Source organism: Cibotium barometz, chromosome 1 (genome assembly GCF_041138505.1).
Source record: "Cibotium barometz isolate CiBa-2024 chromosome 1, ASM4113850v1, whole genome shotgun sequence".
Classification (NCBI taxonomy): Eukaryota; Viridiplantae; Streptophyta; class Polypodiopsida; order Cyatheales; family Cibotiaceae; genus Cibotium; species Cibotium barometz.
The window spans coordinates 46,239,614-46,267,531 of record NC_141046.1 but is presented as its reverse complement, the minus strand read 5'-3'; the positions used below and the strand labels follow the sequence as shown (position 1 = coordinate 46,267,531).

The 27,918-nt window shown below is 46.7% G+C and overlaps 1 protein-coding gene across 3 annotated transcripts in view; it reads left to right on the top strand.

The window, feature by feature from the left end:
- Positions 1-25,612, top strand: part of LOC147642072 (V-type proton ATPase subunit d2-like) — a 73,673-nt gene extending 48,061 nt beyond the window's left edge. The window contains exons 6-12 of one of the 3 annotated variants that reach the window (XM_086802601.1): positions 24,302-24,382; positions 24,480-24,565; positions 24,669-24,728; positions 24,829-24,877; positions 25,016-25,150; positions 25,264-25,311; positions 25,404-25,612. In XM_086802601.1, coding sequence (XP_086658727.1) covers positions 24,302-24,382; positions 24,480-24,565; positions 24,669-24,728; positions 24,829-24,877; positions 25,016-25,150; positions 25,264-25,311; positions 25,404-25,535 — 591 coding nt within the window. In that variant the 3' untranslated portion in view covers positions 25,536-25,612. Of the gene's footprint in view, positions 1-24,301; positions 24,383-24,479; positions 24,566-24,668; positions 24,729-24,828; positions 24,878-25,015; positions 25,151-25,263 lie in introns of all 3 variants that reach the window. The other 2 variants (XM_086802619.1, XM_086802610.1) reach the window with 2 other exon arrangements.
- Positions 25,613-27,918: the final 2,306 nt, after the last annotated feature.

Genomic DNA, 27,918 nt, shown 5'->3' with positions numbered 1-27,918 from the left:
ATTACTTGCCAAAAGGTGAAATTTGACATGCAAAAGCCTCCAGGTTTGCTTCAGCCTTTGCCTATTCCCTCGCAGCCATGGGAAAGCATTACTATGGACTTCATTATGGATTTGCTTAGATCCCAGCATGGGAATGATGCTATTTGGACCATTGTGGGAGACAGGTTTAGCAAGCAAGCTTACTTCTTGCCTGTCAAGAAAACCATTAAACTTGATCATATGGTGAAGCTTTTTCTTGCTCGCATATTCAAGCATGCCGGTTGTCGCCTGCAGGTGGTGGCTAAGCCACAAGCACCAAGGTGTGGTGCTTGTGCTTCTTACATAGCGAGCATAGTAGCAACGAAACTCGTTTAAGTCCATTTGAAACGGACTGAAACGTTTCACAAAAGTTTCATACTTTGAAACGCGTTTTTTATCTATTAAAAAAAAGGTCTTATCACATCTTTTCGCCCAACATGTACTTCGTGTACTTTCACACAGCCACATACGTTTCCACTGTCGAGCTGCTGCTACTGTCGCGTGCGCCGACTGAAACTGTCCACGACTCCACCCGTGACCTGTGACCCGACTGCTGTGACCTGTCCACCCTGTTCACGACTGTTGGCCGAGTCCCGACGGTTGCTATTCACGACTGATTGGTGACTCCCGATTGCCGTGACCTGTCCATTCGTGCCTGGCTGCTGAGGAGCCTGTGGTCGACTGCTGCAGTGCCGTGGTCGACTGTTGTGTGTTCACCTTCACCCGACCGAGTGCTGTAGCCTGTGCAGTGTGACCTGTCCACCACCCATCTTCACGAGTCACGACTGCTGTCCAGACTCCAAGCCTACTGCCCAGTGCCAAGTCTCAAGGTAAGCCTAGTTGCCTAGGTGTTTTATGTTTCTAGAATTTATACTATTGTGTTTTATGTTTCTATACATTATACTATTAACTATACATAATACAAGCTGCTCTAGCCTACCGCTTGCAGCCTATATCAGGGTTTTTTTCCCATAACTAAAATGAGGATTTTATCACAACCTATGCAGGCAACAGGTTACAGGGTATTTCTCTTGCTGCTTGCAACTTTGCAAGATGCCTCGCGCACAGGATCCCTTGTGGAGCAATGTCACATGGGAGAGCAAGTATGTAGGCTCAGGCTCGGGAAAATGGAGGTGCAATTTTTGTGCAGAAGTGCATCCTGGCAGCATTACACGGTTGAAGGCACACTTCACACATACAAAGGGCCATGGGGTGGGACCTTGTAAGGTCGTACCAAGGCACATTTATGAAAGCCTTAAGGCTTGGAAGGCTAAGGAAGTAGGCCTTCCTGTTGAGGAGATTGTGGATCCTGAGCATTTAAGAGAGGTTGCCATGACTGTGGGAGAGCAAGATTCTACAGTAGGTGACATGCAAAGTCAGTATCATGGGACTTTTACTGTTGGGGGTAGCTCTAGTTCACAACCTCGAGCAAAGAGGAGAGCTTTACCTTTGTTGTAGAAAGGACATGTGAAGGCAGGGTTTCAAAAGGCTTCCATGAAGGAGGCAACAAGGGAGATAACCAAGCTTTTTGTGCAGTGTGCATTGTCCTTCAATATTTTGCGGACTCCTCGATGGAGGACAACAATTAGAGCAATCTCACGCATAGGTTGTGAGTGGGATGGTCCCTCATATCAAAAAAAAAACCCCACATCTTTGACCTACAACTGTCACCCACAATCAGTCCATGCAACAAACTTGGAACCATAGAGATAATGTCTCTACTTCCTCAAGGCATGAATGATTGCAAGAAACTCCTCCTTCTACGTCAGATACTACATCTAGTCTCAGTGAGCTTCTTTCTCTCGAAGGCAATGGGCCAACCATCCTAGAAAAGAGCCGCCTCTAGGGCGAAATCACTAGCATCCGTCTCGACCGCAAACAGCTTGCTTGGATCCACTAAATGCAACATAGGTGCCGTAGTCACTAACTCTTTCAAAGCCTCAAAGCTCCTATTAAGGAATTCATTCCAAATAATGGGAGGACTATTCCTACCTTTCTTTTTTATAACTCCCTCGAGGAGTCAAGTCAATGGTGTAGCTACCTTGGCATAATTTCGAATAAACTTCCGAAAGAAAACCGTAAAACTCAAAAAGGATTTTACTTGCTGTATAATATGCGGCATTGGCCACTCAACAACCTGTCTCACCTTGTTTGGGTCTACACGTATATCACACACAGAAATGAGAGAGAGAGAGAGAGATGTTGAAATTTGAGCATAATGATGAGCTATGGTGGATCAAACACTAGAATCAACATCATTAACAAAGTGATTAAGAAATGATTAAGACGTAATTAGTGGGTAATTAGCAAATAGATTAATGTAGGCATGGATACTCAAAAACCAGCAAATTCTCATTAGGGCTATGTCTCAATTTATAGAGTTTACATCAAGCATCTAATCCCATTGATTTCTCCATGATTCACTCCCAGAATATCTCCACCTCTTTCCTGATTCTCTCCACCTCTTCTCTTTTCCCTGAATATCTCCCAGAATAACTCCACACTCCTAAATTCTCTCATGCTACCCTTTATTCTCTCCCAGTAGATTCTTCTCACCTTTTCACAGGTTCTTTCACAATTACATCTCCTCTTTTACAGCCTCTATCCAAGAGCTTGTTCCCACACACACCCTATTTACTTGTATATTTCAACACCTCCCCTCAAGTGAATACTCCTAGTACACCTAGACCCTATACCAAGTTTGCCTCCCTTTACTTGGTAGTCCACGACCAGTGTCTACTCCTCCCCTCAAGTTATCTCAGCACACCTGGACCCTGTATCAAGTTTCTTTCTTACTTGACAGTCCGCGACCAGTGCCTCAAGTCCCTAAACTCCATAGTCCTTGACACTCTCTCTCTCTAGGTGTCCAAGGCTACTATAAGTGCCCGCGACCTTGACTAAAGTGCTCACACATACATCTACCACGTGGCCTACATCATCGGTGGCTCAGAGGTGGTTTTACTTTATTGGGGCAGGTTACATTGGGTTGTGGGGTCTCTCTCTCTTTCTCTCTTTCTCTCTCTCTCAGAGATTTTCACATGGCTCTTCACTCTTTGGAGCCTCACATCTTCTCTTTTCTTCAGTCTTCTTGTCGTGGCGGCTTCTCTCCACGCGTCCGTCTCTTCTTTCAGTCTTCTTGGGGCAGCTTCTCTTCTCGTGTCCATGTCTTCCTTTAGATCTTCTTCTCGGTGTGGATCCTCTTCTTGGAAAGAGATATTCTTCTTCTTTCATGGCTGGGGCCATGAGCTTGTCCGTCAGGTCATTTTGCTCCATGTGAGCAACATGTTTCAATGTTTTGCTGACAGTTCCTTTGGGCTTTTTATGTTTATCTTGTATCATTATGCAATGCAAACCCAAATTTATGCGGATGGTCTTACCTCTTGCCTTATTCTGGACAAGGGCAGTGTCTGTTCCCGTATTTACACTGATGCAATGTGCCCAATACATAATGCGTATAGCATTCATTCTCATGCACATTCCAAATGCAACTCTGGCTGTGAATAATCTTGATTTTGAGTGAGATTTACAGGCATTAACCAAGGGTTAAATGCAAAATGATGATTTTCACAAATTTATCAGCACAATTTTCCCAGAAATTACATTAAATTAAGGGTAACCAATTTGTACGGGATGGTTGGAGTATCAAACCAACTCCGATTTGCAATCTGAAGCTATAGGGATCTGTATCAGATACCTAATGGTTAATTTGAACCCTCAATTGCACCAAAATACAGTGATTAGCACTGATTAATCACTGATTAGCAAATTAATGCTCTGTTTTGTGTGTAGAAAACAAAGTATGCGGGGAGTCCAGATCTGGTGCCTTCCGCTTCAAATGAGCTCAAATGCTTTCAAAGGCATCAATAGCAATGAGTCTAGTAGAGGATTAAGCCAAGAAACACAAGATTTAACCAAATATTGAAAGCTTAATCTCTGTTTTACCAAAGTCACCTGCAGATTTGATGAAGAGCTTGGATCTCACTGTAGACTTGATGAAATTGAATTCTGTCTTCACCAGCTTGTAGAGCATGCTTGATTACACCTTGGGCTAGGAGGAATTAGAAGGATTTGACTTGATGAAGTAGCAATGACAAAAACTGCAGAGAAAAAAGGCGCCGGCGAAAAACGCGAAATCTCCTGAATCCTTTGGCGGTTTGCTGCGCCGTTTCGCTGAGCTTGTAGCCAAGGATGTTGGCTAGCTTGTGTTAGAAGCTTGTGCCCTAATTCTATGTGTGTAAGGTGCTAGAGATCCTCCACTGGCTGGGGGTGAAGGGGGAAGTGAAAAACTAACTAAAAATTTGATTTTTGCTAATTATCTACTAATCTAGATTAATTAACTAATGGGCTCATAAACCTGATGGATTCTAGGCATGGCTCTGAGAGAGATGTTGAAATTTGAGCATAATGATGAGCTATGGTGGATCAAACACTAGAATCAACATCATTAACAAAGTGATTAAGAAATGATTAAGACGTAATTAGTGGGTAATTAGCAAATAGATTAATGTAGGCATGGATACTCAAAAACCAGCAAATTCTCATTAGGGCTATGCCTCAATTTATAGAGTTTACATCAAGCATCTAATCCCATTGATTTCTCCATGATTCACTCCCAGAATATCTCCACCTCTTGCCTGATTCTCTCCACCTCTTCTCTTTTCCCTGAATAACTCCACACTCCTAAATTCTCTCATGCTACCCTTTATTCTCTCCCAGTAGATTCTTTTACCTTTTCACAGGTTCTTTCACAATTACATCTCCTCTTTTACAGCCTCTATCCAAGAGCTTGTTCCCACACACACCCTATTCACTTGTATATTTCAACAAGAGAGAGCCAAAGTGTGGTATCCACAAAATGCAAGTCAACCCTTGCATGTGTGCCACATCCATATAATATAGAAGTACAAAATATTATATGTTATGTCCTTTCACACTTGATGTCCAAGGGAAAAAAACCACATGGAAAAAAGTGCCCTTGGTTAGGCCCTGTTCACACATAGCACTACCATAAGTGAGCATATGCCTACAAATCCCCCCTGTAGTGGAAGTGTGAACCTGTACAAGGTAGCAGATCACTCTCTGTATGAGAGTAAGCCCAAAGCTTTGCGGAAAGCTTCAAACTTTTCTCGAGGTAAAGCCTTTGTGAATAGATATGCAACATTATCCTGTGTAGGGCAATAAGATAAACTGATCTCCCCTGCATGTAGCCTCTCTCTGACATAGTGATAATGAATCTCTATATGCTTGGTACGTGCATGAAATACTGGATTTCGTGCCACGGCCATAGCACTCTGGCTATCGGTGAGAATGGTGGTGGGTGTCTGCTGACACTCACGAAGATCAGCCAATAGTCTCCTCAATCATACACAATCTACTATAGCTGTAAAGACTGTCCTGTACTCAGCCTCACAAGTAGATGTAGCAACAGTGGGTTGCTTTTTACTCAACCAAGATATGCATGAACTGCCAAGAAAAACGCAATTCCCACTACTGGATTGCATGGTATCATAATCACCAACCCAATCTGAATCGCTGTACGCATAAAGCTGCAAGCTGTCCCCCCTGGGATAGAACAAACCAAGATCGAGGGTGTGACTTGGTTGAACACAATGCTAATCAATACACTTAAATACACTAAGATTTGAAGGACACTTGCTCAAATACAAGAAGTAAATTGTTGCATTGACAAGAGACACACAATGAGCCGGAACGGCCGACCCCTCCCTTGAGTAATTTGTATTACTATTGGAGAAATTCAATACATAGCTTCACGGGCATCCATTGCCAAATCCTCCATGCCAATGCATATGAAATTCAGCTTTTAGAAAACAATGGTATGTCGATGTAGATCACCAAGGAGCTGCCTTGATGCCCGGCCCGACTTCAGTGCCCATATTCTCTACCATTGGCTCTATGTTCTACCAAGCAAGGTAGCAACATCTTCAAGAGCACATAGGACAAGAGAAATACTACACAGGGCGGCTAAACAAGGAGTCCTACCCTTCTCTAAGTAATGACAACACATTGTCCAATTAGCTTACCAGTCTTCATAGAAGTTGTTGCAAGCGGAAGCCTTCGCGTTGGAAGCTTTAGAAGTGTTGATATCTTCCATTTGCCACAATCCTTCGCGACAAAAGTCTTCAAGAGGATGAAGGGAACCCTGGGAAAGCTTCCCCTATGGTTCAACTTGAGAAAGGAAGGCTGAAATTAGGGTTTTCAGCAAAAGACCAGAAATTACAGCAAAAATGAGAGCTGTTTTGCGGAATTTCAGTCATTGGGAGTGAGTAGGAGAGTAATTAGCACTTGGAAACACTCTTGGAAGCTTGGAAAACACCCTAGTAAGTTGGGTATGGCTATGGAGAGCTTGGAGATGGAGAGAAATGGTGGAAAAACAGAGTTTTCAGTCTCCAAAAATCCTCATGAAGAGAAAACACGAATTTTCTCTTAATAAGTAAGTGAATTGGGGTCCAATCAGGTGAGAGGACATGGGGAGATGCCCATTTATGAGTAAAAAGGAAGATCAGGTCCTGGACATTGAGTCTTGTCCGCCTCGGGACTTCAGTGAGTGTGAACTTGGAAGTGGTCATAATTTATAAGTGACTTTTGGGCACCCAAACTTTAATGAAGTGGGAACGCACTCACTTATAAATATTGGCTAAGTCCTAAGGGCTATTTGAGCCTAGTTTGGGTAATACTTACCACCTGTTCACATGCCACACAACCATGTCAGCAGACAGTTTCACACGCACGGTTCACGGGCGGGCGTCCCCTAGCCCCAAACTACACATAGGTCATGCAGGCATGAAAACAGAATGCAATTTCATTTGCAGGCAAGCACATAAAGATGCTATGCAATGCAACATTGGCATGAGCAATTTCTGTTCATGAAACCATATAAGATCAGGCGTTTCCAGGCAAGTATATGCGATACCAGACCCAGTGGAAAGCCAATCCTCCAGGCGTTTCCGGGCATATACACAAAGGCACAAGTCCCAGCGGAATATCATATCCAACTATACAGCATGACACGTGTCAATCACATGCATAGGCACATTCCATAAGCCATGGACACCAATCCAATATGTACATAGTGTGAAAGCAAGAGTGAACCATTCGGGTGGCCAAATGGTGACACAGGGTACCCTTAAGATAACGAAAAATCCGTTTGACTTCTTGCCAATGCTTTGTGCCTGGACTGTGCATGAATTTGCTCAACAAAGACACCCCAAAAGATATGTCTGGCCTTGTGTTACACAAGTAAATGAGACATCCCACTGCCTGGTTGTAAATGCCGGCCTCAAAAGGCTCTCCAATATCATGCATAGTAAGCTATACACCTAGTTCTACCGGAGTAGAAATGGGCTTACATTCATCCATGTGAAACCTTTTTAGCAAACTTTTTATGTACTTAGTTTGCTGCATAACAATGCCATCATCTGTATGCATAAACTGTATGCCGAGATAGTAGTGTAAAGGCCCCAAATCTGACATATCAAATTCAGCTTTCAAATCAGCTTTGAAATCTGAAATTTGTGCTTTGCTTGTACCTGTAATGAGCATGTCATCTACATACAAGATGACTATGAGAATATCGGCATCGGTTTTCTTCACATACAATGTGCTTTCAGCTGGACTATTCTCATAACCTTGGCTGGTTAGATGAGCATGTATCTTATCATACCAAGCTCTTGGAGCTTGCTTTAACCCATACAATGCTTTGCGTAACCTGCATCCTTTATGTTCCTCACCAGGAACTACAAAACCAATGGGCTGATTTACATATACTTCCTCCTGTAAATCCCCATTTAAGAATGTAGTTTTGATGTCCAATTGATGTACTATCCGTCCTTTATGGGCAGCCAATGCTATCACTGATCTTATTGTGATCATTCTCGAAGTAGGAGCAAAAGTCTCTTCATAATCTATTCCCTTTTTCTGGGAGTAGCCTTTAGCCACAAGTCTTGCTTTGTACCTGTCAATAGTACCATCAGACTTTCTTTTGACTTTGTACACCCACTTTGTTCCAATGACATGCTTGCCTTTAGGCAATTCCACAAGATCCCATGTATTGTTCTTCATTATAGAAGAAATTTCAGCTTGCATAGCTTGCAACCAATGCTCATTCTCATGTGCTTCTTCATAAGAAGAAGGCTCTTCTGAATCAAAGAGACCACCCATTGCTAATGCAGACTCCCCACGATGTATATTCAAAGCATGGCTGGAACTAGCCCTTGTTCTACCTGTGAGTGGAGCTGCAAGTTTGCTTTCTTGCAAAGTTTTCAGCAACCATCTTGGCACTGACTTGGCTGTGTCTATGGCTGTTTGCTCTTCCCTGACAAGATCATCCACTTCTTCCATAGAAGGGGGCTGAATGGCTGGCTGTTCCACATGTTCTACATGAGGATTTTCTTGTGTAGGGGCTGGCTGATCTGAATCCCCCCTAATTGCAATGGGTAAAAGTCCATCAAACATGTCCTGTATGCCTGTATCATTGCTTTTATACAAGCTGTACATGGGCTGTTCTGAATTTTCAACAAATACCACATCTCTACTGACAAAAATCCTTCGTGTAGTTGGATTATAAAGACGGTATCCTTTGCTCTCATTGCTGTAGCCCACAAAAATGCATTTAATTGCTTTGTCATCTAGCTTTGTTCGGAGTTATTCTGGCACATGTGCATATGCCAAACACCCAAATGTACGCATATAATCCACTGTTGGCTTTCGGCTATACCAAGCCTCAAATGGTGTTATGGTTTTCAAAGCTTTTGTTGGACACCTGTTCAACACATGAGTTGCACACATTATAGCTTCCATCCAAAATTTGTGAGGCAACTTTTGTGCTTTCACCATGCATCTTGCCATCTCCATGAGAGATCTATTTTTCCTTTCAGCTACACCATTCTGCTGTGGTGTATAAGGCACAGTACATTGGTGTTTGATGCCCTTTTGAAGCATATAATCCATGAATGCATTTGACATGTATTCTCCACCTCTATCTGAGCGGAATGTTTGGACTTTACATCCACACATATTTTCAGCCATTGCTACAAAGTGTCGAAAGCATGTAAACACATCTGCTTTCGCTTTCAAGGGGTAAGCCCAAGCAAACTTGGAGTAGTCATCAATGAATGTGACAAAGTAAAGATGCCCCCCTATGGATGGTGTCCGCATTGGACCACATACATCACTATGTATGAGCTGTAATTTACTTTCAGCTCTAACAGCTCCATCTTTGGGGAATGGTTGTCGTTGCATCTTTCCCAAAATACACCCCTCACATACATGTCTTGGTGGAGACTCAAGAGGCGGCATATTATCAACCATATGATGCTTCTGCAAAAGCATCAAACTCTGAAAATTTACATGCCCAAAACGAGCATGCCATAGCTCTGCATCATGCATAGTAGGAGTGTGGGCAGCCACTGTATTTGCATCATAAGTGCGCTTGTCATAGCTGTCCAGCTTATACAAGCCTTTGTATCGTGTTCCAGAAGTGACTATTTCATAACCCTTTGATGGGTCTTTTACCAAACACTTCCCGTCTTCAAATTCAACCTTTAAACCTTGGTCGTTTATGGCTGAGACGGAGAGCAGATTTTTCTTTATCCCTGGAACATACAATACATTTTTCATACATATATTGGCACCATTGGCTGCAATAAGTATGACATTACCAATTCCCTTTACTGGATATGTGGTATGATCTGCACATGATACAGTGCGGCCATTTGAAGCATAAACCAAGTGCTGAAATACATCTTTGCATGAAGTGATGTGGCTCGAAGCACCACTATCAAAATACCATGATGCATTCTGTCTGTCAGATGCAATTCAAGACATATCAGTGTCTGAAGCACTTGGTGTGTCACTAGTGCATGTGACCAAAAAAGTGTACTCTTCCTGGATTACATTAGCTGATTGTTGTGCTTTGTGATCAGAAGAGTCTGCTACTGCATTGCCTGCTTCTTTCCTTTTCTCTTTTGCAATCCGCTTCCTACATTCACTGATGTAGTGTCCAGGCTTATGGTAGTAGTGACATTTGCCCTTCTTTTTGGGCTTGTTTGCATCCCCTTTGTCAGACTTTTCACCACCAGAAGAGGGCTGTCCATGACCAGCCTTGCTAGACTGTTGTCCCCCATGCCTAAAGCTCTTTGCTTTACCCTTATCCTTGGCTGTAAATGCCTTGTCTCCACCACGGTTGCTCAATAAGTTTGCTCTTGTTTGCTCTTCCTGCAAGAGTAAACCCACGAGCTCTTCAAAAGTGACGGGATCACCACCTCCTCTCATTGAGAGGTTGAGAGGTGTGAAAACCCAAGTAGGAAGGCGGTAAAGAATGAAGAGTGTTCGTGACCATCTATCTGTCTTGGATAACCTCATCAATGTTGAGCAATTGTTCCTGCAAATCTTTCACTTTGGTGAGATGATCTGCCATGGAGTCACCCTCATCCATATAAAGAAGATCCAATTGCCTCTTCAAGTAGGCAACTCTTGCCTCGTTGCGTACCTGATACATTGCTTCCAATGTGTCCCATGCAAGCTTCGATGTCTTGCACGAACGAATGTGCGGAATAATAGTCCTTTTCACTGAAAGGGCTATCAATGACATGGCCTGTGCATCTCTAGAGTCCCATCTCTTTTGCTCTTGAGGTTCTACATCAGGAGCTCTTTGAGCACCTCCCTTTGAATGGTTGGCTGTATGGTAAGTGGGCGTGTGTCATCACCACACACGATGCCCCAAAGCCCTTTGGCTACCAGCAAATTACGGATCATGAAGCTCCAGAGGGAGTAGTTAGATCCATCCAGCTTGTCCTCCTGGGTGAGCACACCAAATACATCTGTAGCATTCTGTGCCATGTCAACAAAATATATCTGCAAGCAAACCAAGCACCAATGTGCACTGCCAGGCAACCAAATGTCTTGTGCAAATGTATGCTTGCAACTCAAAGCAAGTGTAAACCTGCACCAAATTGTCCAATTACACACAATGTGTATACATACGCGACAAATCGTAGCTGTAATGCCCAATTACATGCTCCAATCAGAAAATCCCCATTTTTTATGCACTCCAATCACTTCAATGTGCATCTAATTGGCCAATTTTCACAAAAGCCCCAAATTTCTGCAAATGAAAGAGGTTCAATTTGCTGATTTTGACCTCAATTTTGAAAACCCCCAAATTGCAATTTTTCAATTTGTCCTGAAATTGAGAAATCCCCCAAATTGCATCTGCAATTTTCCTTTCAATCTGACTTGCACATAAGTGTCTGTAAAATCTGCATATGACCTGCACTGGAATGGCTGCAAAATCTTGTATTTGTGTTTGACCAAAAATTTGTACAGAGAATACCTTTGGCAGCACGTGTGAGGAAGCAGGTGCTAGGCGGGGAGCAGACAGTCGAATAGAGTTGACGGTGGGAGCCGACAGAGCTGTGCAGAGCTGCAGGTGTCGAGGAGGTCTGCAGAGCTGCAGACGGGTGTATGTACAGCAAGGCGGAGGCGTGCAGAGGACGGATGCGGACTCCTGGCGGTGGCAGACCAGCAGAGGCGGGCGCTGGGCGCTGGGCGCTGGTGTCGGGCCAGCCAGAGACGGGCGTTGGAGTCGCAAGTGTCGGACCAGCCAGAAGCGAGCGCTGGGCGCTGGAGCCAGAAGCCGCAGGCAAGTCGGAACAGGCGGGAGCTGTCACCTGGGCACGAGTCGCTGGCGGGTGCGTGGCGGGAGCGAACGGACGGCCGGAACGAAACGTCGAAGGCGGGTGCAACGGAGCGAAGAGGCGACGTCGGACGTGGTCGGCCAGAACGGAACGGCGAGCGGGTCGGCGTTGGGCGACGGCGACGGCGGCTGTGATGGAACGGAGGCGCGCCTGGGCGGCGGCGGTACTGGGCGCCGGCTGTAGTGAAGAGCCGCCCATTTCTGGTGGCCAGACGGTGGAGCAGCGACGGAACCCGACGGACGGAAGCAAACAGTCCGGCGATGGAAAAACGCAGGCGACGCAAATTCGCAGTCTGTCGACAGAATTTCGCAAGTTTTCTTCGAGTTGCAGATTTTCAGGGCCAGCTCCGAGCTCCCAGCTCCCAGCTCTGATACCAATTGTTGGGTGTTGGACTCACACACTCACACACACAAACCTGCACATTAGGGTTAGGTGCAGGGTAGAGAAGCTCACACACAGAAATATGAGAGAGAGAGAAAGAAAGACAGAAAGAAAGATATATTAACGTCTAGGAGAGGCCAAACTCGGCCTATGAGACAAGAAATAATACAACTGTGTTCTTCCGGTCATCGGAAGAAAAGAAACAAAAGAAAAAGTGTGCATGTGTCTGGATACAACTGTGAATCATCATGGATCGGTGGAGCCCCTATGAGAGAGAGAGAGAGAGAGAGAGAGAGAGAGAGAGAGAGACAAAAGTGTGGTATCCACAAAATGCAAGTCAACCCTTGCATGTGTGCCACATCCATATAATATAGAAGTACAAAATATTATATGTTAGAGTGTTCTTTCACACTTGATGTCCAAGGGGAAAAACCACATGGGAAAAAGTGCCCTTGGTTAAGCCCTCTTCACACATAGCACTACCATAAGTGAGCATATGCCTACATTTGGGTATGAAGACTCTAGGTGTGAGCCACCTCTTAGTGCCTATAAATACATTGTACATGGTGTGAGTATTATCATTCATAATACAATCATTGTGTTCATGTGCAATCTCTCTCACTTGAATTCTATTAAATCTCTCTCTCTCTCTCTCTCTCTCTCTCTCTCTCTATACACAAGATCATCTGTTGATCACATGTACTGTCAGATGTTTTCATTTTACTTTTTCTTTCAATTTTCCATGGCTCAGTATATCCTTGGTACCATTGTATTACTTTTGGTCTCATAGGCCCTCGGGGTCTTCCGTAGACGTTATTATAACTCTCTCTCTCTCTCTCTCTCTCTCTCTCGCTTTACGACCTCTCCATCCTAGACAGCCCTACTTGATCTAAGGAGAGGGCAACACTTCAACTAATCAGCATACATGGATCTACCTAATATACATTTTTTAGTATTTTCCAGTATTTTTTACTCAGTATCATCTCGGAGTCTTACAGTTCTGTTCTTATAACTGTAGGACAATCAGTTTATTGTACTTTTTAGTCTCATTTAGTTGTTCTCTTTGATGAGACACCAACTTCAGATGTACTCTCAGTTTTGGTCTCATAGGCCACTATGGCCTCTTAGAGACATTAATATATCATTTTATTTCTCTCCCCCCCATATCCATGTTTGTGCTTCCACACACCATGGCTTGATCTCTCCACCTCTCCTTCCACTCCCACTCCCTCCTAGACCTGGCCGTGTTTCCAACATGGTATCAGAGCTAGGCTCCATTCCATCGCCATGCTTCACCTTCTCCCCTTCTATGTTTTTAGGGTTTGCGTTTTTTAGGGTTTTTGTGTTTTTAGGGTTTTTGCATTTTCAGCCTTCCATGAGCATCTATGCGTTTTTCTCTTCATGAGCCACGCCCTTCATATGGTGCGTTTTTTCCTCCCTTCACATCTCTCTCTCTCTCTCTCTCTTCCATATCCATCTCTATGCTTCCACACACCATGGCTTGATCTCTCCACCTCTCCTTCCACTCCCACTCCCTCGTGGACCTGGCCATGTCCAACAGTCCACCAGCCTCAGCCACTTTAGGCAACTCCAGCAATTTTGCCGCCAACCAGCCTACCTGCCTGGGCAGCGTGAGTGGAGAGAGTCCGCCCATTTCAGTGGCGCCTTTTGATTTCATTGTCTCAGCCACACCGGCCACCAGCCACCTTGTCTGCCTAGCTGTCTCAACCACACCTGCCGCTGCATGTGTCATTATTTTAAGTGGCCATTTTTGTGGAGCAATCACCGGCTGTTGTTGCCCTGTTTTGAGTGGCTCCTGCATCTGCTCCACCTCATGACTAGTAAATAGTTTTCATACGAACCAGAAAGAGTGAAGGACAGTCCGGGATCAGCTTTTTGCATACAGAGGTACACACATTTTGGGGCTTTTTTTGCATGTGTCAATCTTTAGGCAAAATAAAAGTCTTTTGTGCGTCAATTTGGGGATTCTTGTTCACAAGGGGAAGATTTGTGGAGTGGAAGCAGCCAGAGGCACCCTTGTACCTGTGCAAACTCTAGACACTCCCGTTCTTGTGCACGTATCCCAGAGCCTTTTTCTACTCACTCAAGTATACATCCACAAGCCAAGAAGAAGAAAGGAAAGTGTCAATATTGCCGCAAGCCAGGACACTACATCGAAGAGTGTTGGAAGAGACTTGTAAAGTAGAAGGCTCTACAAACTTTGCCACTTCTACCGCCGACAAAAACACTACCAGCCAAATGAAAAAGCAAACCTAGTCAATGATGATTAGGCCTTTTAGCCACATTTTCACTATGGGGGGAATGTTCAATATTAATTGGTGTTTAATGTGGGAATAAACAAGTGCTAGGTGGTTGTATAAACTAGCATTGTGTTATGTGTAAGCGCAGAGTTTAAAAATAAGGCGGTTCCAATTCACAAAGGGGTTATCGCTCGCTGAAGCTTCCGCTCCCCCCCTGCTCGCGCTGCAGCCTGTACGCACACCCCCCTCCCCGCCTCCTATCTACCTTCGTGTCTACTCCCCCCGCCTCTGCTCATTAGCGCCCCCCTGCCTCTGCTCCTTCGCGCGCCCCCCCCCCCCCCCCCCCCCCCCCCCCCCGACACTCCCGTTCTTGTGCACGTATCCCAGAGCCTTTTTCTACTCACTCAAGTATACATCCACAAGCCAAGAAGAAGAAAGGAAAGTGTCAATATTGCTGCAAGCCAGGACACTACATCGAAGAGTGTTGGAAGAGACTTGTAAAGTAGAAGGCTCTACAAACTTTGCCACTTCTACTGCCGACAACAAACACTACCAGACAAATGAAAAAGCAAACCTAGTCAATGATGATTAGGCCTTTTAGCCACATTTTCACTATGGGGGGAATGTTCAATATTAATTGGTGTTTAATGTGGGAATAAACAAGTGCTAGGTGGTTGTATAAACTAGCATTGTGTTATGTGTAAGCGTAGGTTTTAAAAATAAGGCGGTTCCAATTCACAAGGGGTTATCGCTCGCTGAAGCTTCCGCTCCCCCCCTGCTCGCGCTGCAACCTGTACGCACACCCCCCTCCCCGCCTCCTATCTGCCTTCGCGTCTACTCCCCCCGCCTCTGCTCATTAGCACCCCCTGCCTCTGCTCATCCCCCCCCCCCCCCCCCCCCGCCTGTGGTCACTCACGCGCACCCCCCCCGCCTGTGGTCACTCGCGCGCACCCCCCCCCCGCGGCTCCGTCTTCTTCGTCCCCCCCCTTTTCGTGTTTCACCCGCCCCCCCTGCCCTTTTGCCGCCTTTGTTTTAATCCCCTCCCCTCTTTTTCTTTCCGCCCCCCTTTGTTCTCCCCCTCCTCCGCTGTCTTCTGCAACTCCCCGCTCCGCCTCTTGTGCAGCTCGGTTCCTGCAGGGCTTTCCGTTTACGCTTCGCCTTCGTCAAAGCTTCAGACACTGATGGAGGCTCCTCCCGCCCCACCTCAGAGGGACTCTTCCGCAGCCCCCTCGCCCGCCCCTGAGGATACCCCCATCAGGCTTTCTCTTTTGCCAGAAGAGGAAGCGAGACTCGCCGCAGAGGTGGAATGCCTCCAGGCACATTCCACCATCTGCCGTATAGTCGGCACTCGCCCCAACAGAGGGGAGATCCGGGATCTTCTCCAGGCCCGCCTTCTTGCAGATGTGGGCAAGATCCTGGACGTTCAGCTCTACTGGGCCGCGGACACTACCAGATTGAGTTCGAGACAGCCCAGAGCGTGGCCCAGGTCCTAGCCATGAGTCCCCTGGACATCAGGGTCACTCGGGCCTTCTTTAGACCTTGGCAGCATGGCTTCGACCCAGTAGCGGCCGAGCAGGGAGAGCGCCTATTTCATGTCACAGTTTGCTTCCCTCGTGGACTCCGCCGCGAGTACCTTTCGATCCTTTCTAGGATAGGAGCATTGGTGGGCTCGGTGCTTGAGACTGGCCCCACAGCAGCTTCAGTGGTGGCTGGAGCAGCTGGCCTGCCTTCGGTCAGAGTTTTGGTTCCTGACATCTCCTCTCTTCCGAAGGTCATTCAGCTACCTAGGATAGGGGGGGAATGGATCGATCAGAGAGTGGAGTTCTGGGGGCTCCCGAACCAGTGTTTTATATGCAGGCAGGTCGGCCACCTGGCCAAGGCCTGCCCTCGCAGGAGACCCCGACCTTCACCACAGTAGCAAGCCCCTGATGGCCCGCCCACAGATGCGGCTCGGCAGGCAGCCTCCGGGACACCTGCTCAGCCCACAGAGACCTCGGATTGGCAGCCTGGACAGGGGCGCCGTAGAGGGAGACAGGCACAGCAGCAGGCCCAGAGGCCGATGCAGCAGCAGTCACACAGTCTCAGCATCACTGGGTTCCAGTGAGGAATTGCTTTGCTCCCCTCCAGGAGAAGACCCCAGCGCAAACTGAGGATCTGGAGATGCCAGCACTCCCTCCTTCGCCCCCACCCCCCCCCTCCCCCGTCCCCCCCTCCCGCCTCGCTTCCGCCTTCGCCTCCTCCCGTTCCCGCTCCCGTTTTGTCAGCGGCTCCTTCCCCACCCCCTTCTCCCCCCCCCCTCTCCCCCTCCGCTCGCCTTAGCTCCTCGAGAGGCCCTGGCAGTACCCTGGCGCTCACCTGCTGTCCGGCGGGCACTGAGCACCAACCTTGCTTGAGCACTGCAGAGGAGACCTACCATGCCGATTCAGGCTTCACAGATATCCTCTATCCGCAGTCGGCTGAGTAGGCTCGACACTAGACAGTGCTCGGAGGCCTTTGACTACTCCTTCACACGGCTTTTTGGAGCGGAGGGCCCCCATGAGCCAGGACCCATCAGAGTGCGTGTGGTAATACCTCCGGCCCGAGGGGAGGAGGCCCTTGATTCAGCGGTGGCCTTCTCCTTCCCTCTCTGTGGCACTAGTGACCGGGAGTGGACTCTGGATCTCGCTCTTAGCATACTGAAGACTCAGGCAGTTGAGTTTTCTCACCATGTGAGCGATCTGGAGGTGACAGACGTGATAGGCCGACTCGTGGAGCTGGCTCACTTCTTTGATTCCGGGAGTGCGGATGCCTCCGGGGTTCGCCACTTGGTGGTTCGCATAGTGGTAGACCTAGCACGCGACCTTGGATATGTATGTATACACGAGGTTGCTCTCTCTAAGCGGGAGGCAGTCGCCATGGGACACAGCCACTGGCGCCTGATCCGCGATTCTTGCAGCACACCGGGTGGGCAGATTCGTAGCCGCTCGGATGGGGACTATTCTCCATCCAAGCCGCTTGCGAAGGCCCGCCGTATGGCTGAGACAGCCTCCACCTCAGCAGGTCATCCATGAGGATCATCTCATGGAATGTACAGGGCCCTGGCGGCGCACACTATGTACGCTATCGTGGATGCTTGAGGCAGGAGCTTTAGAGATGCCTGGTTGGGGGCAGTATTGATATTCTGATGATGCAGGAGAAGGATTCGGAGATATGGTTCCGTGATGCCTGGCAGATGGGACACATTTTGGTCTGCAGGGTTTGGCCCCTTGGGTGGGCAGGGAGGAGTATGTATGGTCATTGCGGATGCATGGCGGCAGGCCATTGTGGATCGCGGGGTCATTGTGCTTGGTAGAGCACAGTATGTTATTCTGAGGATGCACGATGAGCTCTTTGCGCTCAATGTCTATGCGCCCAACCATGCTAGTGCCAAAGCAGAGTTCTGGACCCTTGTTACAGATGCATTGCCCGAGGCCGCACATTGGTGTGTCGGAGGAGACTTCAACATGCTTGAGGACCCGGCCGATAGGGCGGGAGGCAGTCATGTTACAGTGCACGGCACGGAGCTTGCAGCTTGGGAGCGATTTTGCATGACACTGGGGATCACTGATGCATGGCAGCATGAGGCTTTCTCCCGCTCTCAGGACAGTCTTAGTTTTTCTCGGTCGGATCGCTGGCAGGGAGGGACTGATCTATCACAGATTGATCGCTTCTATGTGGGCGACAGGTTCGGGGAGCGTGGGGGCTCCGTTGGCATTCTCGCTGGCACTTCATGCGCCAGTTATTTTGACACTTGAGGAGGGGACACGGGAGACCAGCTTGCAGTTGAGGATCCCAGAGAGGATACTTACAGATTCCAGTCTTTCTGAGGACATTGAGAGGATATGGCATGATAGCCAGAGCTCTAACCTGGATGCAGCAGGCCAGTGTGCTCAGGGACTCATCGAGCTCAGCTCTTTTTTGCACGCTGTAGCCTTGACACGGCTGGGAGAGACACGAGAGCGGGAGCGCCGCTTGAGACGTACCCTCGCTTTGCTCCAACGCCTTTAGGAGCAGCAGTCTACATGTGAGTGGGTGGCGTCCCAGCTGAGCCAGGCACGCCAGGAGGTTAGAGAGGCAGAGGAGCAGAGACATGAGTTCTACTATCATCACTAGGCCTCACAGTGGACGCAGCTTGGTGATAGAGTGACTGGGGAGTTCTTTGAGATTACCAGACCCCGCCATGCTCGAGCAGGTGTACGCCAGCTCAAGAGACAAGACGGCTCGTTAGCCACTGAGCCCGGGGAGATTAGAGCCATTGCCACTGAGTTCTATAGAGATCTGCTCTCAGCGGAGCCAGCCACCACGGAGGCACGTGATGCTTGCAGACAGACTGTGTGGGCCCATGTACAGAGGAGGGTCACAGATCGTATGCGCACAGTTCTGGGTGAGCCTCTTTCAAAGGATGAGCTTGTTGAGGCTTTGAGGGTCCTTCCGCGCCATAGTTGCCCTGGGGAGGACGGATTGACGCCTACCTTTTTTATGCGCTATTGGGACATTTTGGGGCCAGGCCTCCGCAGGGGCTTTCAGTATGTTTTGGACACTGGGGTGATGCCACAGAGCTTTTCAGAGGGCTTGGTCTTTCTTATCCCCAAGGGGGAGGGAGTGTCTGATGATATTCGGCAGTGGAGACCTATTACGATCCTCAATACTGTCTACAAGGTCCTGGCCAAGGCCTTGAGTTTGAGGATCCAACCCTTCCTTAGGGAGTTGATTCATGCTACCCAGACAGGATTCGTCAAGGAGCGCAGTATCCTTGACAACATTTTCACCTTCTGGGAGGCGACGGCCCGAGCTAGATTTCTCGGCGAGGACCTGGTCGTTATGCTTCTCGATTTTGAGAAGGCATACGATAGAGTCGATTGGGGTTTCCTAGAGGGCACTATGCTTCGCCTGGGTTTTGAGCCAGTCTGGATTCGAGGAGTGGCGGCTTTATATTCCACAGCTCATAGCCAGGTGCTGATGGCAGGAGAACGGGGGCTGAATTTTGAGTTGACCAGATCAGTCCGTCAGGGATGCCCTCTCGCCGCGTTTCTTTTTCTCTTCTTTGCTGAGGCTATGAGCATGTATCTGACAGCAGAGGAGGTTGGTTTGAGAGGACTCCAGCTCCCAGTCCGGGGTGAGGACCTGCTCGATTCTGAGTTTGTTGATGACACGGGATTATTTTTGCATGGCCAGGAGGCCAATCTTCAGAGGGCAGAGCAGTCGCTACAGGTTTTTGGTGCAGCATCGGGAGCATTAATCAATTGGCGCAAGACAGTGGCCTTTTGGATCAGTAGCGCTCCCACTCCGGCATGGAGCCCAGACCCGGGTTTTAGATAGATTCCTCTTGGCATAGCAGTGCGGTATTTGGGATGCCAGATTGGACTTGATTTGTCACCTGAGCAGCAGATCGCCCCGCTTCTTCTGAGCATTCGGAAGAAGCTTTTGTATTGGAGTACAGCTCGGCTATCCTTGGCTGGGAGGGTGGTGGTGACAAATCAGGTGCTTTTAGCGACCATGCGGTACATCACGTCTTGTTGGATCTTCTCGAGCTCTTGCATCAGCCAGGTACAGAGGCTGATCAGGAACTTTCTATGGTCTGGGCGAGATGGTCAGCCGGCCCGGGCTAAGGTTGCTTGGGCAGTTATCACTCTTCCGCTGGCCCAGGGGGGCTTGGGCATTATAGATCCAACTGATCAGAGTAGAGCCTTGTTGGGGAAGCTTATTGTTCGGGGGCTGCTTCCAGGCGCTGAGCCTTGGAAGGAGCTTCTCTTTCAGCGGCTGCAGGCTAGAGCTCCTCCAACAAGGCGCACTTGGGCACCAGAGATACGGTGGATCTTCATAGAGATGAGGAGGACAGGCCTCAGTAGAGGATGGGAGGGCAGATTTGCCTTGAGCATCCTGCGAGCTTGGGAGCTGCTGAGACCGGGGCTTTCTCAAAGACCTCCCACTTGTGATGAGGAGCGGGCCCCACAGCCGCTCATTTGGAGCCCCGCGATATGCACAGAGCATGGTCATATGCTAGGTTCTCGGCCTCGTCTAGCCGGGGGACCAATGGCGGCAGGCCCAGCACGCAGTTTTGGAGATTGGCAGGCCTTTTGCAGCCTCACGGAGGAGATCCAGGCGGAGAGGCTGAGTCACTTCAGAGGGGGGCTGATTATGAGGGATGACATTCAGGAGGCACTCCACTGAGGAGTGGTTCACGCCTTTCGAGCCAGCGGCCCCACGGTGGATGGGAGCCTTTACACAGTTGGAGATCCTGATTGCTGTCAGAGCTTGCACTGAGGATGGTAGATGCCTCTACTATGAGATACAGGATGAGGGCAGACTTCAGAGAGTGGAGGCGGAGTCGCCTTTGGTTGCAAAGTGCATCTTTCAGAGGATATGGGTAGTGGCCGCCGCTTCTCAAAAGTGGCATATTGATCCAAACCCTGCAGATGTGGACTCTGATTGGCGCATATGGGCATATGCTGCGCGTCCCTTGGCCCGGCTCCAGTGGGACCCTGGCGAGTACGAGTGGCATGATCCTTATGCATCCCCCGAGGCCACAGAGATCACCTTTTTCCAATACACTGTTCGGTTGGGGAGGCATATTTTGACGGCGAGGAGGATGGTCTCTCCAGCTGCATCGGAGCATTGGAGACTACAGGGACTCCACAGGAGTTCCTGGAGGATTTTTGGACCAGGCTCTAGGCTAGCCGACAGGCACGCAGGATCTCGATTTTCCAGTGGCTGGTTGCCCACAGGGGCTCTGCAGTTGGCACCTGGCTTGTCTACAGTGGCCTTCCGTCGGCCTGCGTCAGATGCGGCCACCCATTGGAGACACAGCGACATTGCCTATGGGACTGTCCACAGGCGCAGCAGATTTGGCTGAGGATTCTACGCATTTTGGCCCCCCTCTCTCCAGAGGGCATGTATACATGGGTCAACATCGTCAGGGCCTGCTCTGGGATATGAGACGGAGCAGGACAGCCAATCCATCAGATTCATTAGGGGCCATCCTCGCCTTGTTCCTTCACCAGATTTCTCGTCCGCCGTCTGGACACAGGAGAGGGATTTACGATGGGAGCTTCTCAGCAGCCTCACCATCTGGTTCACCTGGAGAGCCCGGTGTTTCAGGGCCTTTGAGGGGAGACTGGAGCCACTAGCAGAGACTGTTCGGGGGATTTGGCAGGAGCTGATCCACACCCTGCGCGGACAGTATGACCGCATCCGGGGCGACTTGGATGCCGCGATCTTGCGGCGCCAGGCCTTCCACACCACTTGGCGCAGCGGCCCCTTCTATACACTACACGCGGGTACCCCCCGCTGGCATTACAGGCCACCTGTTTGGCTTTCCCCCCTCCTATTGTATGATATAGCTCTCAGTTATTTGTACTGATCTTTGTACTTTCTTGCACCTAGGGAGAGTCTCCCTAGCTGCCTTGATTGGATCTCTGCTCTGCCTTCTTATGAGCAGGAGAGTTTTTTTTGTAGCCTAGTGGGCTTTTTTTTTAAACTAATGAAAGGATCTTTTCTCGGAAAAAAATAATAATAATAAGGCGGTTCCAATGTGTGAACAACCGCTAGTGTGTATGAGTTCTTTTGTGTGGGAATAGCCTCTTAGAAGGAACAAGTGCTATGGTTGTGTAAACTAGCATCGCTTTATGTGTAAGCTTAGGGTTTAAATAAAAGCAGTTCCAATGTGTATTAACAGCCGTTAGTTTGCATGAGTTCTTTTGTGTGGGAACAGCCCCTTAGAAGGATTTTATGTAAGTAGTGATGTGTGGCGAAGTGACACCTATTAGGAACACTTGGCATCATGTTTGGCGTGGTGGCACCAATTTCCATAATGCATATATGCTTTTCCACGACTCGTGTATTTTCTCTTGTTCCCTTGTTAATTCTATTGATTATCTTTCTGATCAACGTCACTCTCTCTCTCTCTCTCCATCAATTGAGCTCCTTGCTCTCTCAGTTGGAAGCAACACCCTGGTTGGTTGCACTCGAAGCACACCCTCGTCTTCTTTGCTTTCACCTTCTAGGCTGCCTTGCGTTCTTGTCGAGCCTTCTTTGTACTTTGCTAAGGTGGATCCGTCGACTGTTGGGGTTCGGATGAGCTTTCAATGCCACCATGGGATCTCTTTTTATTGCCAAATTCCTGGTGGGGTTTTGCTAAGTGCGCTTATGACCATGGATATTATCAAAGTTTTGGGTTGGTTAAATTTAATAGCATCTTGCAAAGTCTTGGTTCCATTCTTGGAGACCTCTAACTTGTAATCTGGATCTAACCCATACGTAAACATCACCATGGCGTAGAAAGGTTTCACTTTACCCTATGCCATATAAGTACAGAAGTCGTGCAAATATCGCTCGAACTGTTTCCCCAACATGCTCAAATCTTGTAGTTTCCAGTAGGCCCCTATCGGTTCTATCGTGGCAAACTGCTTGCAAAAAGCATCCACAAAACCTTGCCACGTCGTGGGCTCGGGTTGAAAATCACGCCACCAGATGTAAGCCTTGTTCTTTAAGAACATCTGGGCTTGAGAAATCCTTCAATCATTCGATGCACCAATCAAGTCAAAGTAAGTTGTCAATTGATCCAATTTCGAACTACAACTTCCTTGCACTCCTTTCTCTCCGGAAAGAGGCACAGCTTGAAATTGTAATTGGTTGCCAACAAGCCTACATCGTGCGGCGAGAGACTAGTCATGGTGGTGATGGTAGCTTGCAAAGTATTAAGACTTTGCTCCATCCATACCTGGTGCCCGACCGTAAAAGGAATCTGGGTGGGATCATTACCTTGTGGGCTTTCGGCGGTGTTAGTGGCTGGTTTGTCCTCCATGGTAAGGAATTGAAAGGTTAAAGAGCAGATATAAGGGTCGATGAGAGGGGTGAGGCGAGGTATTCAGCCTTGGGAGATCCAGGGTGTAGCGATGGTGCATGTCAAGCTTGGCTGAATGTTTAGTGTATGGAGTGTGTTTTTTTTTAAAGCTTGCTTTGATTTGTGCTTTTCCAAAAAGTTAAGGCTTAAAATAGAAGCCCCCCACTTTTAGCACAAGAAAAAGTCAACATGCTTTTTATTTAAAAAATTCTACACCTCCCTCTTAGCGCCCAACTGCCCGCTGCCCTGAACCAATCTGTTCCACTGTGTCTGTTCCACTGTGTTCGCATGCTGCCCAACCGACTACACAAGCTTCTGCCCTGTTTAGCGCTGGTGCTTGACACTTCTGCACATGTTTGAGATCGCTATGGCTCTGTTGTGTACATGCCTGCGAGAAAAAAGGAACCCCTTGGTCTGGCAGCCCAGGCTGGCTTGGGTGCCCCACGCAGCCTCACCTAGCAGGCCTGAACCTGGCCGCCTTGCAGCATAGCCAAACGTAGCTGGTTTTGCAGGCTGGCTTGGGTGCCCCACGCAGCCTCACCTGGCAGGCCTGAACCTGGCTGCCTTGCAGCATAGCCAAACGTAGCTGGTTTTGCAGTCCATGCGCTTACCCAGAGGCCTGCCTGGCCTTAGTGTGTTGGTTGTCCAGTTAATGTGGAGCAGCTCTTACATGTTGCCACCATCTGCCAGATGCACCCTCTCACATGTGCGATTCATGCATAGCCCCAGTGCTTTTATAAGCTTTTAACCCTATGATTACTTATAACTATGCCTTCACTTATAAGCCTCTTCCCACGTTAGGGACATCTCCCCACTAAGTGTCCCACATCTAGCCTCCAGCCTAACCCCACACTAGCATGCCCGTGTCTTGGACGTAACAGCAGAGGGGGGGAGGGGGAGGGGTGGGGGGGGTGGGGTGGATGTTGGGGGTGGGTGGTTGGTTTTGAGTTTTGACTCTTGGGAGTTGATGGTTTGGTTGTGTGCAGGATCTTGATGATATGAAGGGAGGGGGGAAGGTTTGGTTTTGAGTTTTGACTCATGGGAGTTGATGGTATGTTTGTGTGCAGGATCTTGATGATATGAACATTGAAATCATGCGGAATACACTGTATAAAGCATATCTTGAGGACTTTTATCAATTTTGCAAAGCAAGTAGTTCGAATCACATTGTATTCATCATTGTAAGATGAGCTGATTTTCATTCAGCTAGATCATGTGCTGATGGATTCAATGCTGTGTTCTCAGAAATTGGGTGGAGCCACAGCACAAATGATGTGTGGTTTGTTGGCATTTGAAGCTGATCGGAGAGCAGTTAACATCACAATTAACAGGCAAGCTACCGATTTCTATGGATTATTCTGCAAATACATGAAGTTATCAAAGGCCGTTGACTGTTGAATATATGTAGTCATTGATACTCGCTTCTCTTAACAGTATTGGCACTGAGCTTACTCGGGATGACCGGCGGAAGCTATACTCTAATTTTGGGCAGCTGTAAGTGAACTTGGATACAGAAAATGCTATTGTTATTTAAATTTTGTTCAGTAACTCTTGGCATGACTGGATTCAACTGATGACATTGGAATGGACATAGTCATCCTTATGGGCACGAGGAGCTGGCACTGTCTGAAGACTTTGATCAGGTTGATGAAAAAAAGGCATTAGATTGTTTAGTCTATATGTATCTTTACGTCTGTATGTATGTATGTTCATATGTACATATGTATATACATATACATCTTGTCACCATGTTAAAGGAAAGGTGAAATGCTTGCTGATAGGTCCGAGTTGCAATGGAAAAATATCCAGCATATCAAGAGATCTTCTTCAAGATCTCATATGGCCAGAGCCAGATGCTTGACAAAGCATTTTATGAAGAGGAAGTAAAACAGCTGTGTCTAGCCTTCACACAGCAGGTAAATCCCTTAGTGCTGTTTTTTTCTTTTGGTGTAAGGTTATAATCTTAATTAGTTTGATTATATTGGAACATTCAAGCATGCACATCTTTTGTGGGGGTTTATTATTGCAGTTCCATTATGCTGTTTTCTTCGCATATGTGCGGTTGCGAGAGCAAGAGGTACGGAACTTGATGTGGATATCTGAGTGTGTAGCCCAGAATCAGAAATCACGGATTCACGATGGCATTGTACTTGTGTTTTGATTTAGTAGATCAAGCAATTTGGTGAGATGCACTCTCAAACAGGCTGTAAAGAATGTAAATTTTTAAAAGGCATTTCGTGTCACTCCACTTCAATCTTCAAGGAACAGTTTGACAAAATACCGCACAGATTCGTGAACTGATGTATGGGTTTCTTCAGAATATTTGACCTATTCTCAAAAAAGAAAGGTAGCCAAGCATTGCACACGGTATTTCAAAAGAAGCTCAATCTTACTGACCTAATTATAATGAGTAATGAATGGCATCAACACAAGGTCTCGTTAAAAGGAAGTGTATAATTTCAAGGGAGCATATGAGGAACCATAAATTTTTCATGGTTTCACCATGCAGTTTGTAATGTATATGAACATCGTAGTGTGCTTGGGGTGATGAGCATTGTTGGCTAAATGGTTTGCACAGGTCTAAAATTTCTTGTTATGTCCTTGAAATGCTCCCTACCTTTTTTTTGTTCTTGTTGACAAGCACTGAAGTTAGGACTCGTTGAGTGTTGTAAGTCTTGCTTCTAGCATTGATTTGGATTATAAAGTTAAGGATTTAAATATATTTATAATACAATGGACACGTACTTTGACAATGAACCTAAATTATTCATCACATCATGTCTTTTATGCATTAAAATATCAACTATACACGTACATAGTGGGATCTTCCAAAAGCTTACCTTGTATCTATGGAAAGCTTTGTGTTTTACTCCAATGACACTAAAACAGGCTTACAGGCTTAATCTTGGTCATACCGTACTTAGATAACATGTCTAAGCTATATTGCCTCTCTATGTCATAGGTGATCTCACCACCTCTAAGTATCACAGCTCACCTTGGATTAAAACTTGGATATCTCTAAAAAGATACTCTCCTTAATTGTTGAGAAGTATAAAACACTGTATACATAAAAGGAAAAGCCTCAACAGTCATAATGCCTTGCATGAAGTAATTTGTGTGACTAGCAAGGTTGGCCATTGACGAGAGCAAGACTGAAGTCTTATTGTTCGCACTATCATCTTAAATTCATACTTTAATTAGAGTTTAAATATTTTTATTTGTCAATAGAAAAGTTGTTAACTCTAATTTATCTAAGCATTGTCGTGTATGAACGTCAAAAATAGTTGTTAACACTAATTTATCTAAGCATTGTCGTATATCTAAGCATTGTCGTATATGAACGTCAAAAATAACTAATTAGAATTTTGATCATCTTGTTAAAAGGCTATATGATAGATTAAAAATGTGGCTTACAAATGGGAAAGTTATTTATTTTTCAGTTAATTTTAGAGTAATTTTCTTTGAACTTTATTGCTAAATCTTGTAGATTAGTGATTTCTTTTATTAAATCTATTCATAACCTTAGTTTTCTTATATATTTGTCTAGCTTATGGGAGATCTTGGCAATTTGGAGGATATTGAAGGTTTCTTTGTAGATCTTGGTACAATTTTTATCAAGAAAGTGTGCAGACTGAAGATTCTATGCAAATTTTAGTGCAGTTAATAGTTTTGTAGCATATCTGTATGAAGATTATAATTCACATGTCATAAGATGGATGCAATTCAGTTCTCCTTGAATGAGAACTTAATTTCAAGTGTGTAGTTGGTAGGTCAATTCTAGATTTATAAAAAGCTTACTATGCATAGTCAAATTTCAAGAACCTTGGTGTAAAATTTTCAAAGTTTGCAAAAGATTATAGTGTAGAAATCAAATCTTGAGACATCAGTTCACTACAAAGAATCTTGATGGAATGTGGTTAACCATACTCAACACATTGGAAGGGCAATATTGGGAGGATAATGCAAAGATTAAGCATACTTAAAGCTTATTCAAGGAGACTAAGTTTAGACCTGCAAAAAGATCAGAGACATTGGAGATAATTTCTTGACAAGCAACATTATTGTTTGTGGATTGAGTAGTCGAAAAGCATCAATCATAATCTTGCCTTTCACACTTTGAATCGGATCCACAACAGCTGCAACGTCCCTCTAATTCAAATCTTCAAAAGTTTGTTGTGTTTATGCTCACTCTAGAAAGCCAACAATCAAAACCAGGATGTGAATGATATCAATTCACGACCATCTCTAGTTTGCCAATCTGCTTTAACATATCAAGCATTTTGGCCTCGAACACAGCATCTACAGCCTCATCAACAAACTCTCCAAACATTAGCCACATCACGTCTATGGGACTTCTTGCTCTGCCATGGTTGAGAATTTTGAGCAATGCCAAGAACGAGATGTAGACCTGCCCAGAGGTGTTCACTAGAGGTGAGTTAGGGTGAGGATCACCAGCACCTAGAGCTCCAACTCTTTTATACATTTCAAGGCTTCCTTAGCAAGACCGCGCTCGGCATACCCTCTAATAATGTGCCATGTGACTATGTCTCTAGCTGGGAGCATGTTAAACACATGTTATGCTTCTTCAAGTGATGTGCACTTCAAAGACATATCCACCAAAGTGTCATAGTGTCTGTGGGGTTTTCGACTAAAGCAGTGTCTATGGGGTTTGAAGATACATTGT